At 40.1% G+C, this 14,977-nt stretch overlaps 1 protein-coding gene across 1 annotated transcript in view; it reads left to right on the plus strand.

Moving 5' to 3' along the window:
* DNAL1 (dynein axonemal light chain 1) overlaps positions 1 to 14,609 on the plus strand; it is a 40,456-nt gene extending 25,847 nt beyond the window's left edge. Inside the window, exons 6-8 of the mRNA XM_036271632.1 lie at positions 6,366 to 6,492; positions 7,368 to 7,508; positions 13,161 to 14,609. Coding sequence (XP_036127525.1) covers positions 6,366 to 6,492; positions 7,368 to 7,508; positions 13,161 to 13,201 — 309 coding nt within the window. The 3' untranslated portion in view covers positions 13,202 to 14,609. The remainder of the gene's footprint in view (positions 1 to 6,365; positions 6,493 to 7,367; positions 7,509 to 13,160) is intronic.
* The last annotated feature ends 368 nt before the right edge of the window (positions 14,610 to 14,977 follow it).

The following is a 14,977-nucleotide window of genomic DNA, read 5'->3' on the forward strand; positions in this document are numbered from 1 at the left end:
ATGAAAGGGGTCTGTTTAAAACTACTGGAAAATTGACTATTAAGGTACACTATAAGCCCATTTGTATATGTGATCTGGCTTCTGCCTTCCTCCCGGATCTCATTTCATATTAGTCTTCTTCCTAGCTGCTAATCTCCAGCTACTGGCTTTCTTTCTCTTCGTGGGCCATGCCAAGTCTATTCCCACCTGAATGTTGTACTTGCTGTTTCCTCTGCCTAAAAAACTGTTACTCTAGATTTCCATATTATTGGCTCCTTGACCTTTGTACTTTAGCTCAGATGTCACCTTCTCAAAAGTAATCCCTGTCCCTGGCTGGTTTGGCTCAGCAGTTAGAGCATCGACCTGCGGACCAGAGAGTCCCAGGTTCGGTTCCCGCTGAGGGCATATACCTCGGTTGCAGTTTGTCCCCACTTCAATTGGGGTTATGTGGGTGGCAACCACTTGATGTTTCTCTCTCGCATCGATGTTTCTCTCTCTCTCCTCCTCCCCTCTCCCTCCCACTCTATCTGAAGATAAATGAAAAAAAAAAAAAATGTCCTCTGGTGAGGATTAAAAAAAAAAGTAACCCCTATATATAGCTCTCTAGGCAATAACTCTTAGCACTTACATATATATTTTTTTCATCTTTCTTATTACTATCTGAATTTTTTATTCGTTTGTTCGTCTCCCTCTCGCTCACCCTCTCTGTCTCTCTGTCATGTGCACAAATCCTAATGAGCACGTCAGTTTGTTCATAATCATCTACATTAGTGCTTGATACATGTAGTAGGCATTTCTATAAATATCTATTGAGTGACTCAATATGTTTTATTACTCATTATAAAAGCTATTAGGTTAAATTTTTAATTCTAAGAGTAATATATGTTAATTGTAAAAAACAAATCAAGCAATTAATAAATATGAAATTCACTGTGAAAGTTTTTTTTCTCTCTATCTACCTTCCTGATTCCATGAGGTAATAGGAATAGCATTGTTTTGGGGTTTTTTTATCCTCACCCGAGGACATTTTTCCATTTTTTTTTTTGTTCAGGTAGAGTGGGAGGGAGAGAGAGGAACAGAGAGAGAGAGAGAAACATCGATGTGAAAGGAACACATCGAGTGGCTGCCACCTGCACAACCGACCAGGGCTGGGGACAAACTGCAACCGAGGTACGTGCCCTTAGTGGGAACTGAACCCGGGTCTCTCAGGACCGCAGGCCGATGCTCTAACCGCTGAGCCAAACTGGCCAGGGCGGAATAGCATTGTTTTGTATAGTTTAATATATTTTTCTGTTTCAATACAAATAAATAGATATCTGTGTGTATGTATATTCATGTGTGTTTGTATGTTGTATATGTTTGTACTGTTGATATAAAAGGTTAAGATATATATAATTTTTAAAATCCTCATCCATTGATTGTTTTTTTTTTTTTAGATACAGTGGGAGGGAGGGAGAGTGAGAGAGAGAAACATCAATGTGAGAGAGACATTGATTGGTTGCTTCCTGCACAACCCTGACCCCAGCTGGGGATTGAACCTGCAACTGAGGTATGTGCCCTTGACCAGGAATTGAATCTGCAACTCTTTGGTCCATGGGCCGATGCTCTAACAGCTGGGCCAAGCTGGCCAGGGCACAAAGTTAATATATTTTTTCTGATTTTTCACTCAATACAGGGTGAGCAAAAGTAGATTAATAATAGCAAATAATACAATAATTAATAAATAAATAATACAAGAATAAACTTTCATGTACTCACAACTGTAAACCTACTTTTGCCAATCCCTGTATTTCAGTAATGATCTTCCATGTCAAAACATGCAAATTTAATGCATTCTTTTTTTTTTTATCCTCACCCGAGGACATTTTTCTATTTTTTTTCAGATAGAGTAGGAGGGAGAGAGAGAAACATCGACATGAAAGGGACACATTGAGTGGTTGCCACCCACACGACCCAACCAGAGCCGGGGACAAACTGCAACCGAGGTACGTGCCCTTAGCGGGAACCGAACCCGGGTCTCTCTGGACCGCAGGCCGATGCTCTAACCGCTGAGCCAAACTGGTCAGGGCAATGCATTCTTTATTAATAGCTGTACAGTTTTTCCTACTGTCAATATACAAGTTTGCTCCATGATAGCATGTATCAGAATTTGTTTCCTTTTTAAGGATTAGTAATATTCTGTTGTGTGTATATACCCTATTTTTTTTATCCATTCATCCATCGATGGCACTTGGGTTGTTTCCACCTTTTTGCTATTGTAAATAATGCTACTGTGAACATGAGTATCTAAATCTCTTTGAAGCCCTTTTTTTCAATTCTTTAGGGTATATGCCTAGAAGTGGGATTGCTGGATCATATATTTTTAACACCTGCACCATTTTACATTCCCACCAACAAGTGCACAAGGGTTCCAGTTTCTCCATATCCTTGCCAACATTTCTTACTTTCTGTTTGTTTGACAATAGCCATCCTGATGCATGTGAGGTGGTCTCTCATTGTTCCAGCCTCCTTGTTTTACAGAGTAAGAAACTAAGGAGAAATTGTTTACTTGCAGAAGGAAACCGATTTGCTAAATGCCTGTTCACTCAGTGTCCAGTTCTCCAAAGGGCCAGTGTACTGAACTACACATTTCATGAATTGATTCACACAAACTTAGCTAGGTTTCACTGTTGATATTCAGCAGATTGCTTCACCAAAATCTTGTCTTTATTATCTACTTATAAATATATAGAAAAATGTGTTGCTTGGAATGGTTTCAACACCTTTTGAAATTTTCTTTAAGGTTCTATTTTGTGCTGCTCATGTTACTGCAGCTGTTTTATCTAATTGTTGGATTTGTCAGTACATGTTTGTAAAATGTCAGTTTCATATTTCAGGCACTGATCACTTCTCCAATTATTAAAACATAAAAATAGTAATCTAATTGAGTTGGCTAGCAAATTCTTATATTTAGGGAAGTACAAAAGACAGTGGAATCGATTGAAAATGTACTGAAAGACAGAACTACACCCTGAGCATTTAAAATCTATACAGGATTTGTAGTCAATATGCCTAAGAAATTTTCGTTACACAAAGTCATATTTCCAAATAAAGAAGAGTCCCCAAATGCACTAAAATTTGGTTATGACAAAGATGCTACATCCAAACGGCTGAAAATGAAACTGAAATTAAATTAACATTTCAAATGAGTGAACAAAGCATTACAGACATCTTCAAAGTTATCCTATCTAAAATAATTCTAGCCTATCTAAACAAATTACTATAATTTATAAATAGTTAAACATTTTTTGGTAAACCAGTAAGAGTAAATTCAGCAAATTGGCTATTTGGAGAATTGATCAAATTGGCTATAATGAAAATTGACCAAGAGCCCTCATCTGCACATACAAAAAAAAAAAAAAATACTAATTAAGTGTCAGGACCCAGAACTGAGCCTAAATCTTCTGATCTGTACTTTTTTTTTTAAATCCTCACCTGAGGATATTTTTCCATTGATTTCCAGATAGAGTGGAAGGGAGGGAGGGGGAGAGAGAGAAAGAGAAACATCCATGTGAGGGAAAGACACTGATTCATTGCCTCCCACAGGACCCTGGAGTCATGACCTGCAACCCTGGTATATGCCCTTGATGGAGAATTGAATCCACAACCCCTGGGTCCAAAGGCCGATGCTCTAACCACTCAGCAAACCAGCCAGGGCTAATCAGTATTTAATCCGTATTTTAAAAAAATTTTTTCTTTATTGATTTTAGAGAGGAAGGGAGAGGGAGAGAGAGATCGATTGACCGCTCCTCAATGTTCCCCACTGGGGATTTGGCCCACAACCTGGGCATGTGCCCTGACCGGGAAATAACCCGGGAATCAAACTAGCAACCTCTTGGTGCGTGAGTTGATGCTCAACCACTGAGCCACACCGGCTGGACTAATCAGTATTTTTTATTTTATTTTATTTTATTTATTTTTTATTTTGGAGAAAGAGGAAGGCAGAGAGAGAGAGAGAATTGATGAGAGAGAATTGATGAGAGAGAACAATGACTAGCTGCCTCCTGCATGCCCCCCACTGGGGATTGAGCCCACAACCTGGGCATGTGCCCTGACCAGGAACTGAACCAATGACCTCTTGGTGCATGGGTTGATGCTCAACTTCTGAGCCACACCACCAGGCTAATCAGTATTTTTTTCCTCTACCTCACTCTTTCTAAATTGGATACGTAAGATAGATGAGGAAGCAGTACAATGAAAATGCATGCAATGAAGTTTGAATTATGTGAAAACTGATTGCCTTCTTCTGAAAGACATATGTGATACACTAATTAGATCATTTTGGTGGAGAAAATATCAGAATATAGCTGAGGGGGTTTGGTTAAATCACAAAGTTCTGATAAAAGAGTTGCCAGGATGGACCGATTGAAAAGTTTCTTTTACTCTGAAACTGTTTTTTCTTCTACTCAGAAAGTTGAAACTGAGATGAATTGTGGGAGTCGGGATGACACACACAACTAACTCAGGCACTCCATTCTCAGTTTCTCCCCTTGGTTCCACCAGTATGGAAAATGCATGCATTAAGAGTCTTTATCCAGGGTACGTTTATTCTCTGTCTAGTTTCTGAAGGGATAGTTACTTACCAGGACTAGATGTGGGCTCCATGTTCTAGACATTATCTTGTGGTCACAGGCAAATTCTTTTGAGTAAGAGAGGATTGAACATCCAACCCATTCTATTTATTTTTATTTTGTGTTTTAGAATCACTACATTTTGTCTTATGTCTATAATAGAAGGAAGTTTGTGCTACAACTGACTATATCTATCATTTAAGAGTCAGTGTGAGCTCTGGCTGGTTTGGCTCAGTGATTAGAGTGTCGGCCTGTGGACCAGAGAGACCCGGGTTCGGTTCCCGCTAAGGACATGTACCTCAGTTGCAGTTTGGCCCCGGTTGGGGTTGTGTGGGTGGCAGCCAGTCGATGTGTCTCTCTCACATCAATGTTTCTCTCTCTCTCTTCCTCCTTCTCTCCCTCCCGCTCTATCTGAAGATAAATGCAAAAATGTCCTCTGGTGAGAATTTAAAAAAAGAGTCAGTATGGTATAATTTTTTTTACTATAATGAAAAGTCTTTGGGTTTTAAACTAAATAGACAGCTGAATTTTATACATTAAAAAAGATGGAGCCCTGGCCGGTTTGGCTCAGCAGTTAGAGCGTCAGCCTGCGTTCCAGAGAGACCCGGGTTCGGTTCCCACTAAGGGCACGTACCTCGGTTGCAGTTTGTCCCCCGCCTTGGTTGGTCGTGCGCATGGTGGCCACTCGATGTGTCCCTTTCACGTTGATGTTTCTCTCTCTCTTTCTCTTCCTCTCCCTCCCTCCCACTCTATCTGAACAAAAAATGAAAAAAATGTCCTCGGGTGATTAAAAAAAAAAAGATGGATAGATAGCTGCATGGAAGATAGATATTTGATAGGAAAGGATAGTAAAATGTTAATGGTAGAATCTGGGTGGTGGATATATGAGGATTTACTATAAAATTCAATTTTTTTTAATGTTTGAAAGTTTTCACAATAAATCTCTCTTTTTTTTATCCTCACCTGAGGACTTTTTTGTTTGTTTATCTTCAGATAGAGCGGGAGGGAGAGAGGGGGGAAGAGAGAGAGAGAAACATCGATGTGAGAGAGACACATCAAGTGGTTGCCACCCACACGACCCCAACCGGGGCAGGGACAAACTGCAACCGAGGTGCGTGCCCTTTGCGGGAACCAAACCTGGGACTCTGGTCTGCGGACCAACGCTCTAATCGCTGAGCCAAACCGGCCAGGGCTTAAGTTCTCTTTAATAGAAATAAAATAACTTGCTTTACCTATCTTAAATGTTATAAGAATAAAATAATAAAATATATAAGGCAGTAATTTGAAAGCTATACTATTATTTTTGTTTGTTTATTGATTTTAGAGAGAGAGGAAGGGAGAGGGAGAGAGATAGAAACATTGATGAGCGAGACATGGATTGGCCACCTCCTACATGCCCCGCAGTGGGGATCGGGCCCATAACCTGGGTATGTGCCCTGACCAGGAATCAAACTGGTAACCTCTTGATGCATAGGTCAACGCTCAACCACTGAGCCACACCGGCTGGGCTATACTATTCAATAAAAGTGATAAAAATAATGCTACTATTTCCCCTGTTGGTGATTTCAGTACCTATTCTTAGTTTAAATGGTTTGAAGAGAGGAAAAGAATGTTCTGCTTGGCTTTTTTAATAACAGAAACTCCCACACAGCCATCAGCTCTCCTGCCAGGGGACAGGTGGATCTCAGTTCCTTCAGAAGACCATTGTCTTGATGTTTATAAGGAAGGAACAAAACTTAAACATAATCATGTACATCAAATTGCTTTCTTTTTCAGGAAGCAGTAGGGGACACATTAGAAGAACTGTGGATCTCCTACAATTTTATTGAGAAGTTGAAAGGAATCCATGTGATGAAGAAACTGAAGATTCTCTACATGTCTAACAACCTGGTGAAAGAGTGGGGTAAGCTGAGGCTGGCTCTCTGTTGACCTCTTCCTCCTGCTTATTGAAAATAGCCGATAGGGAACAAGGCGAAAAATGAGGACATTTATTTCTAAGCACAGAGGGAAATAGCTGTAGGACTTTCTATATTTCAACTAAACACTTGAAATTTACATCTAAATACTAACTTAGAATGATTTTAATTGAATAGGTTCTGGTCCTATTAATCATGAAAAAATTAATTGTCCAGATGCTGAAAGAAATCAGTTTAAATTTAATCATTCTTGTGTGGAAAACTTATCTGATCTCTGTATTGCTTTGTTTTTGCATTGCACATTATTCATTCAGCATTGACCAAAGCTCTATTTTGTGCCATGAACTATATGCCAGACTCTTGAGATACATAGTTGAATAGGACACTGTCCCTGCCCTCAAGGAGTTTACAGCTTAGTGGGGAAGGTTAGTTTATAAGCTAATAATTATAAAATTGTGATAAATTCTGCAGTAGAGGCTCCAATGGGTTGCTTTAAGAATTCAAAGATGTGGGAGGGAATGGGTAGAGACAAACCGTTTAGCTTAGCCTATGTAATGCAGAACAGCATAGGAAAGATCTGTCACTGGTGAGTGATGTGTTGTTCTTTTTTATTGTAAATCTTATTTCCTCCTCTTATCCTATTAGGCTAGCATAAAGGTAGAAGAGGTATGTCTTTTTTCCCTTCTCCTCTGTGATGTTTTCAGAGAATCACTCCATATGGTCTAACTTCCCTTCCTTCCTTCAAAATCTTAAATGACAAATGGTTCTGAATAGTCACAAACAGTGATATTGGAGTTTAGCCCCCAAAATCATAATAGTGAAACCTGCCATTTTAATGTAGAAGGAATTTTTATACCTGTAGCTGAATTTGTGAAGCTGGCAGAACTGCCGTGCCTGGAAGACCTGGTGTTCGTAGGCAATCCCTTGGAAGAGAAGCATTCTGCTGAGGGAAACTGGATTGAAGAGGCAACCAAGAGAGTGCCCAAACTGAAAAAGTTGGATGGTGAGTGCCTCCGAGCCAGCTTGGAAATAGTTTGTAGGTATGAGTTGAATTTGTGACATGGAATCATGAAAAGGAGCAAAGCTGAAGAAAGTGATAGGTTGTCTCTAATTTCCAAGGCTATTTTCCGTCCACAGGAAATTTTATGGTCCAGGTTTGGGCCAAGGTGAGAAGACAAACCTTTAGGATATCTAGACTGGTATAAGATCATCCCTAGACCAAAAGCTTACAGGGAAGTTGGGCTTATTATCAAGTCACAGGCATTATTTTGCAGAATAATTAGACATAAATGGTAAATAACTACATTTTCACAATTGGATCAAAATTGTAGTGGTTTTTTGCCCTGGCTGGTGTTGCTCTGAGGTTAGAGCATTAGCTCACGGACCAAAAGGTTGCAGGTTTGATTCCCAGTCTAGGGCACATACCTGGGTTGCATATTTGATCCCCACCTTGGCTGGGGCACATGTGGGAGGAAACCAATCAATGTGTCTCTCTCACATCAGTGTTTCTATCTTCCTCCCTCCCTACCATTCTATTCAAACACCAATGGAAAAATATCCTCGGGTGAGGATTAACAAAACAAAAATTGTAATGTTCTCTAACATATCCCCCCCACCCCACATACCCACACACGCACACGCACACACACATTTTAGTTTCCTAGTATCTAAGATAGGTGTCTCTGTCAGTAGATATCCTTGACTGACTGGGTTCAAGTCCCACTTCTACCACTTAATATCTCTATTGTCATTGTGGTAGTTAATTAATTTCACCAAACAAGTTATCCAGCTACATCATCATCATCATCCCATGTACCAAATGCATATTTTCCTTATTGTCCTCATCACTGTACTCATACTGCTATTCACAATCCAAAACCAAAAGACCTAGTTGTCTGTGGTCGAGACTTCCTTGTTCCTTAACCCTTTGGTCCCCTCCTCCTCACCCTGTTACCCTGCCATTCTATCCTTCCTAGTCTTCTCTTTATCTCTCCCTTACCACCTCTATCTAAAGTTCAGTACTCAACCCTTTTATCCACCTCAGCTTACCAGAGCAGTTTTTCTCAAGTGGCACTGCATCCCTGTAGGGATGTTTCAGAATCCCTGGGGAAAGAGTGAAGGAGATCCATATAGTTTGGAAAAGTTTTTTTTTTGTTTGTTTGTTTTAATGTTCCTCTCTTTTTTTTTTTTTTTTTTATCCTCACCCGAGGATATTTTTCCATTTTTTTTTGTACAGATAGAGTGGGAGGGAGAGAGAGGAAGGGAGAGAGCGAGAGAAACATCGACGTGAAGGAACACATCGAGTGTCTGCCACCCACACGACCAACCAGGGCCGGGGACAAACTGCAACCGAAGTATGTGCCCTTAGCGGGAACCGAACCCGGGTCTCTCCGGACCACAGACCGACGCTCTAACCGCTGAGCCAAACCGGCCAGGGCTAGTTTGGAAAAGTTTTAAAGGTGATTCCTATATGCATACCTGGAAGAGATGTGCTCAATAATCCAGTTGAGAAATATTGTCATAAACATCTCTTAAGTAGCTCTTTTCCTACACCAAAAACTTATCACAGCTTGATTGATGTATATTTACAATTAAGTACACATATTTAAAGTATGTAATTGGATATGTCTTGACATGTATACACCTCTGAAATCATCACCACCATTAAGATAGTGAAGAGATGTATGATGGTGACTATAGTTAACAATACTATGTTATATACCTGAAAGTTGCTAAGAGAATAGATCTTAAAACTTCTCACTTTTGCCCTGGCCGGTTTGGCTCAGCGGTTAGAGCGTCGGCCTATGGTCCAGAGAGACCCAGGTTCAGTTCCCGCTGGGGGCGCGTACCTCGGTTGCAATTTGTCCCTGGTTGGTCATGTGGGTGGCAGCCATTCCGTGTGTCCCTTTTACATCGATGTTCCTCTCTCTCCCTCCCACTCTACCTGAACAAAAAAATGGAAAAATGTCCTCGGGTGAGGATTAAAAAAAAAAAAAATTCTCACTTTTAAGTTTTCACACATATACAAAAAGGTAACTATGTGAAGGTGATGGCTGTGTTAACTAACCTTATTGTAGTAATTATTTTATAATATATACGTATATCAAATCATCATATTTATACCTTAAACTTATACAATGTAACATGTCAATCATATCACAATAAAGCTAGGGAAAAAGATAGCAAACATATGCATCATCCCCCCAATTTCCTTGTGCCTCGTCGTAATCCCTCTCTTGGCTCATCGCCACCATCCCTCCCGAGGCAATCACTGATCTGCTTTTTGTCCCTATAGATTAGTTTGTATTTTTTTAGAGTTTCATATAAATGGAATCATACAGAACGTTCTCTTTCTACCCCCTCTGGAAACATGCAGGGGTAAAACGACAGACAGTCTATTACCTCTTGTGGCAGGTACAGGAATAATAAGGAAGAGGCAAACAGATTTCTAAGAAACTGGAAATGTTCTAGTTTCTAAATTGGGTGGTGGGTATACAATCACTCTTTAAATTATTTATATTGGTCTGTATGAATGAGTATTTCACATTTTAAAAATTAAATTTAAAAAACAGAGAGGATAAGAAGACATTAGAGTCTTGGATTCAGCCTTTTTATGTTCACCTTTGATTAGATTCTAGAAACCATTTAAAAATCATTTGTCTTTACTTCCTTAGGATTGTACACAGGAGGTGAACCCCTTCCCTTAAGAATATAACAGAGCCCCTCATGCAGACCCTGAATAGACCAAGCCACATCATAGTCTTTTGGACCAAGTATTGCTCTCAGGCCAATTTGAGAACCCTAGAAGAACCACCTTGGTCTATACTAAACCAGTGGGATATACGAGGACAGAGATGGCCATAGCTGCTAACTTGCTTCTTTTTGCTGCTCTTCTGTTGCTTATAAGAAAAACTGAGGGACCTTAAAATGTTAAATGAAAAAGAGAGACAATACCAAATGTTAGGGGATGTGGAGCAACTAGAACTTTCATACCTTTCTGGATGGTAATGTAACTTGATAACCACTTTGGAAAACTGGCATTATCTACAAAAGCTCTATATACATGTTCCTGATAACCTAGCAGTTTTTCTCCTAGCTATATATTCAAAAGAAAATGGTATATATGTTTACTGAAAGACATGCATGAGAATGTTCATAACAGCATTATTTTATTTTTTATTTATTTTTTATCCTCACCCGAGGACATTTTTCCATTTTTTGTTCAGGTAGAGTGGGAGGGAGAGAGAGGAACAGAGAGAGAGAGAGAGAGAAACATCGATGTGAAAGGAACACATCGAGTGGCTGCCACCCGCACAACCGACCAAGGCCGGGGACAAACTGCAACTGAGGTACATGCCCTTAGCGGGAACCGAACCCGGGTCTCTCAGGACCGCAGGCCGACGCTCTAACCGCTGAGCCAAACCGGCCAGGGCAGCATTATTTTAATAGCTATAAATTGGAAATCATTCAAATGCCCATCAACAGTAGAAAGATAAATATGACATATTTATAGAGTAGAATATTAAGCAGCAATGAGAATGAATGAACTTCAACATAGGTGAATTTACACAATATAGATGAATCATGCAAACATAATGTTGAGCGATAGAAGCCAGACACAAAGTGCATGCTGTATCATTCCATTCATATCAATTTTTTTTTTTATCCTCACCCGAGGACATTTTTTGATATTTTGTTCAGATAGAGTGGGAGGGAGGGAGGAAGGGAGAAACATCGACATGAAAGGGACACATCGAGTGGTTGCCACACACAAGACCCAACCAGGGCCGGGGACAAACTGCAACCGAGGTACGTGCCCTTAGCGGGAGCCGAACCCAGGTCTCTCTGGACCACAGATCGACACTCTAACCGCTGAGCCAAACCAGCCAGGGCCATTTATATCAATTTTTATTTATTTATTTATTTATTTATTTTTTAATCCTCACCCGAGGACATTTTCCCATTTTTTTGTTCAGGTAGAGTGGGAGGGAGAGAGAGGAACAGAGAGAGAGAGAGAAACATCGATGTGAAAGGGACACATCGAGTGGCTGCCACCCGCACAACGGACCAGGGCCGGGGACAAACTGCAACCGAGGTACATGCCCTTAGCGGGAACTGAACCCGGGTCTCTCAGGACCGCAGGCGGACACTCTAACCGCTGAGCCAAACTGGCCAGGGCTATATCAATTTTTAAAACATAACTATTGTGTTAGACATTAGGGTAGAATATACTTTTTGTCAGGAAATAGTGACTGGAAGGGGGGCTGAGGAGGTTTTGGAGGCTCTGATAATGTTCTTCCTAATCTGGGTGCTGGTTACTCGTGGTGTTCTCTCTGTGTACATTTATCAATCTGTACATATTTTGTATACTTTGTGTACTTTTTTGCATACTTTGTATTTATGTTGTTATACTTTGTGAAGTATGTAATACTTCAATAAAACATTCACTCCTCCCGCCCCCAAACAGATGTTGTGGGGAGCATAGAGAGGTAAAATTCTGTGCACTGCCATGAAGAACATAAATGATCATTTAAGAAGATCACAGAGGAAGCATTGGAGTTAGTTCTTTTTTTTTGTTTGTTTTTGTACAGACAGAGTGGGAGGGAGAGAGAGGGAGAGAGAGAGGGAAACATCGATGTGAAAGGGACACATTGAGTGGCTGCCACCCGCACGACCAACCAGGGCCAGGGGCAAACTGCAACCGAGGTACATGCCCTTAGCGGGAACTGAACCCGGGTCTCTCTGGACCGCAGGCGGACGCTCTAACCGCTGAGCCAAACCGGCCAGGGCTGGAGTTAGTTCTTAATTAAGGGTAGGGTTTAGATGGAAGGATAGTTGAGGAGGGCATTTCAAAATGGAGCAACTTTGTTAACCAAGAGTCCTGGGATAAGAGTGTACAAGATGGGTTTGGGAGACAGCTGATCAGTTTAGTTAGATTGGAGGGTGACTGGCTAAAGAGTTAAGACTAAATAGTTGGCTTTGTAACATTGTGGGCAGGCTTCAAATGCCGGAGCTCAGAAATGAGTGGCCCTTGGCCCAGTGAGAGCTTGCAGATATGTTTTGTTTTCTGTGCTTTGGTCCTCCCCCCATCCCCAATTTATTACCAATGTTTAGTATTTGGGGGAATAACACACACACACACACACACACAATATCTGGCAATATTGGCATTGCATATTTTATTGTGAAAAACAAAGAATATTTCTTTGTATTTAATATACAAAGTTTTTAGTATGTATAGGGCTTTATTTATTTATTTTTACTGCATCTGTAGGCATTTTTATTTGCAGCTCTGCATTTGGGGAGCCAAATATTCATAAGTACTTACATTCATCCATTTGAGAATTCTCCAGAGAGGCTTTTTGGATAATTCAAAATTAAAGAGATTATTTTTAGAAATTACTTTTATTTTATTTTATTATTTTTTATTTATTTATTTTGGTACATGCCCCTAGCAGGAACCGAACCAGGGACTCTCTGGTCCACAGGCCGATGCTCCAACCACTGAGCCAAACTGGCCAGGGCTAGAAATTATTTTTATTATGGCACACTTCACAGCATTTCAGAGCTTCTGAGGTTAACAGGAAAATATTTTCATTTAGAATTTTAACAATCTGTTGAGAGTGGTCAGAAATAATTTTCTTTTTCATTTTAGGTACCCCGGTAATTAAAGAGGATGAGGAAGAAGAAAACTAACACCACATTTTCTGCTTTGTGTTAACTTATTTAAATGTCATAAGAACAATAGATACATTTTGTATAATTGTCTATTTTAAAGATTCTGTGTGGGGCAAAAGGTTCTTAAGATAAAACAAATCTTTTTTTTTCTTAACCTATTCAGTGTTTCTCCCCCAAATGGTAACACCAACTTTATATATTATAGTCCTCTTCAGTCTCCATCTACTAAAATCTTTATAGATTGACCAGTCATTTTTAACAAAAGAACAAATATAGTTCTTCATTCAGTGTTTTTTAGGTTAGACAGTTAAATATATACACTTAAATTTTGAATCTGTAGACTGTCTTCCCTGAAGGTCCATCTCCTCATGACTCAGAAGCACACATGTCTTGCCTTTGGTTCCAAAGGCAGCATGGTGACAGGAGGAAATGCAGCAGCAGCCACAGAAGCAAAACTCCGAAGTCACAATGAAAAAGCTGTGGTGAAAAAACGAAAAATTAGTATCTTAGAGGCCTTATAGCCCGTGTTATGTTTACTTGTCTTTCAAAAAATGTGTACATGTCAACTGGAAGTTAGGTTGTGTGTACATGTGTGGCCACTCGAGTCACTGTACATAGTCATTCTGTGATCCAGGTCAGTGGTTAAAGTGACTGTCATAATTATTCCTTTGACCAGCACTGAGGCCATGTTACCCATGTGGATCTGATTTTAGGCACAGGTTTTGTGTTTATAGTTCTTCATATGTTATATAAGGAAATATGTATAAGCAGTAGGTATATTTGAATTCCTAGCCTAAATATTGGCCATTCATATATGTCAAAATGTACCCTAATAACTTTGATCTGTTGACTGTTCTGTTGGGAGAAGTGATTGCTATAAAGCTATAGAACTTAAAGACGGGATCTGGTACCTTTCAACAAATTAAATTTAGTATTTCAAAATATATTTTTAGAAAAGTTCTAAGTTAAATAGCTCTTAAAATGAATTATGCAAGTGGTTATGGAGGGAAAAGAGATGTTTCATTATGGGATTCCAGGCAAATGGCAATATGTTTGAGGATTGCGTTCTCTGTGAAGCATTGCAGGAGATTTAACCTCAAAATTGTAAAGCAATAGTTGGATGCAGAGCTTAGAATTTATCATATAAGGAAAAAATTCTTTATGGAAAATGCAAGATATGGTAGTCAGTAACCAGATGAAGTCCATAGCAGGCCACGGCTAAATAAATCAGTGATAGAGTTGCAGTAAGGAAGTCAGAGGCCCTCTGCCAATTTGTGCCTGAAGTCCCTCATCCAGAGACTGTTGATTTTTATTTCCCCATTTACTCGTGTAAAATCAGCCAAAGAGGGAAGACTCATTTTTGTTTTAAATCCTCACCTGAAGACATTTTTCCATTTTTTGTTCAGCTAGAGTGGGTGGGGGAGAGAGAGAGAGAGAAACATTGACATGAAAGAGACACATCGAGTAGTTGCCACCCACACGATCCAACCAGGGCCGGAGACAAACTGCAACCGAGGTACGTGCCCTTAGCGGGAACCGAACCCAGGTCTCTCTGGACCACAGGCCAACGCTCTATCCACTGAGCAAAACTGGGCAGGGCGGGAAGACTTGTTTTTAAAAGTGATTACATAAGTAGTTCTGGGTTTCAGAAGTTTTCATCTATCATTTAAATAGGAATTATATCCCTGAATGGTTTCACTCAGTGGTTAGAGCATTGGCCCAAGGACCAAAGAATCATGGGTTCGATTCTGGTCAAGGGCACATACCTCAGTTGCGGTTCGTCCCCAGCCCTGG

This window comes from Molossus molossus, unplaced genomic scaffold (genome assembly GCF_014108415.1).
Source record: "Molossus molossus isolate mMolMol1 unplaced genomic scaffold, mMolMol1.p scaffold_m16_p_1, whole genome shotgun sequence".
Lineage (NCBI taxonomy): Eukaryota > Metazoa > Chordata > Mammalia > Chiroptera > Molossidae > Molossus > Molossus molossus.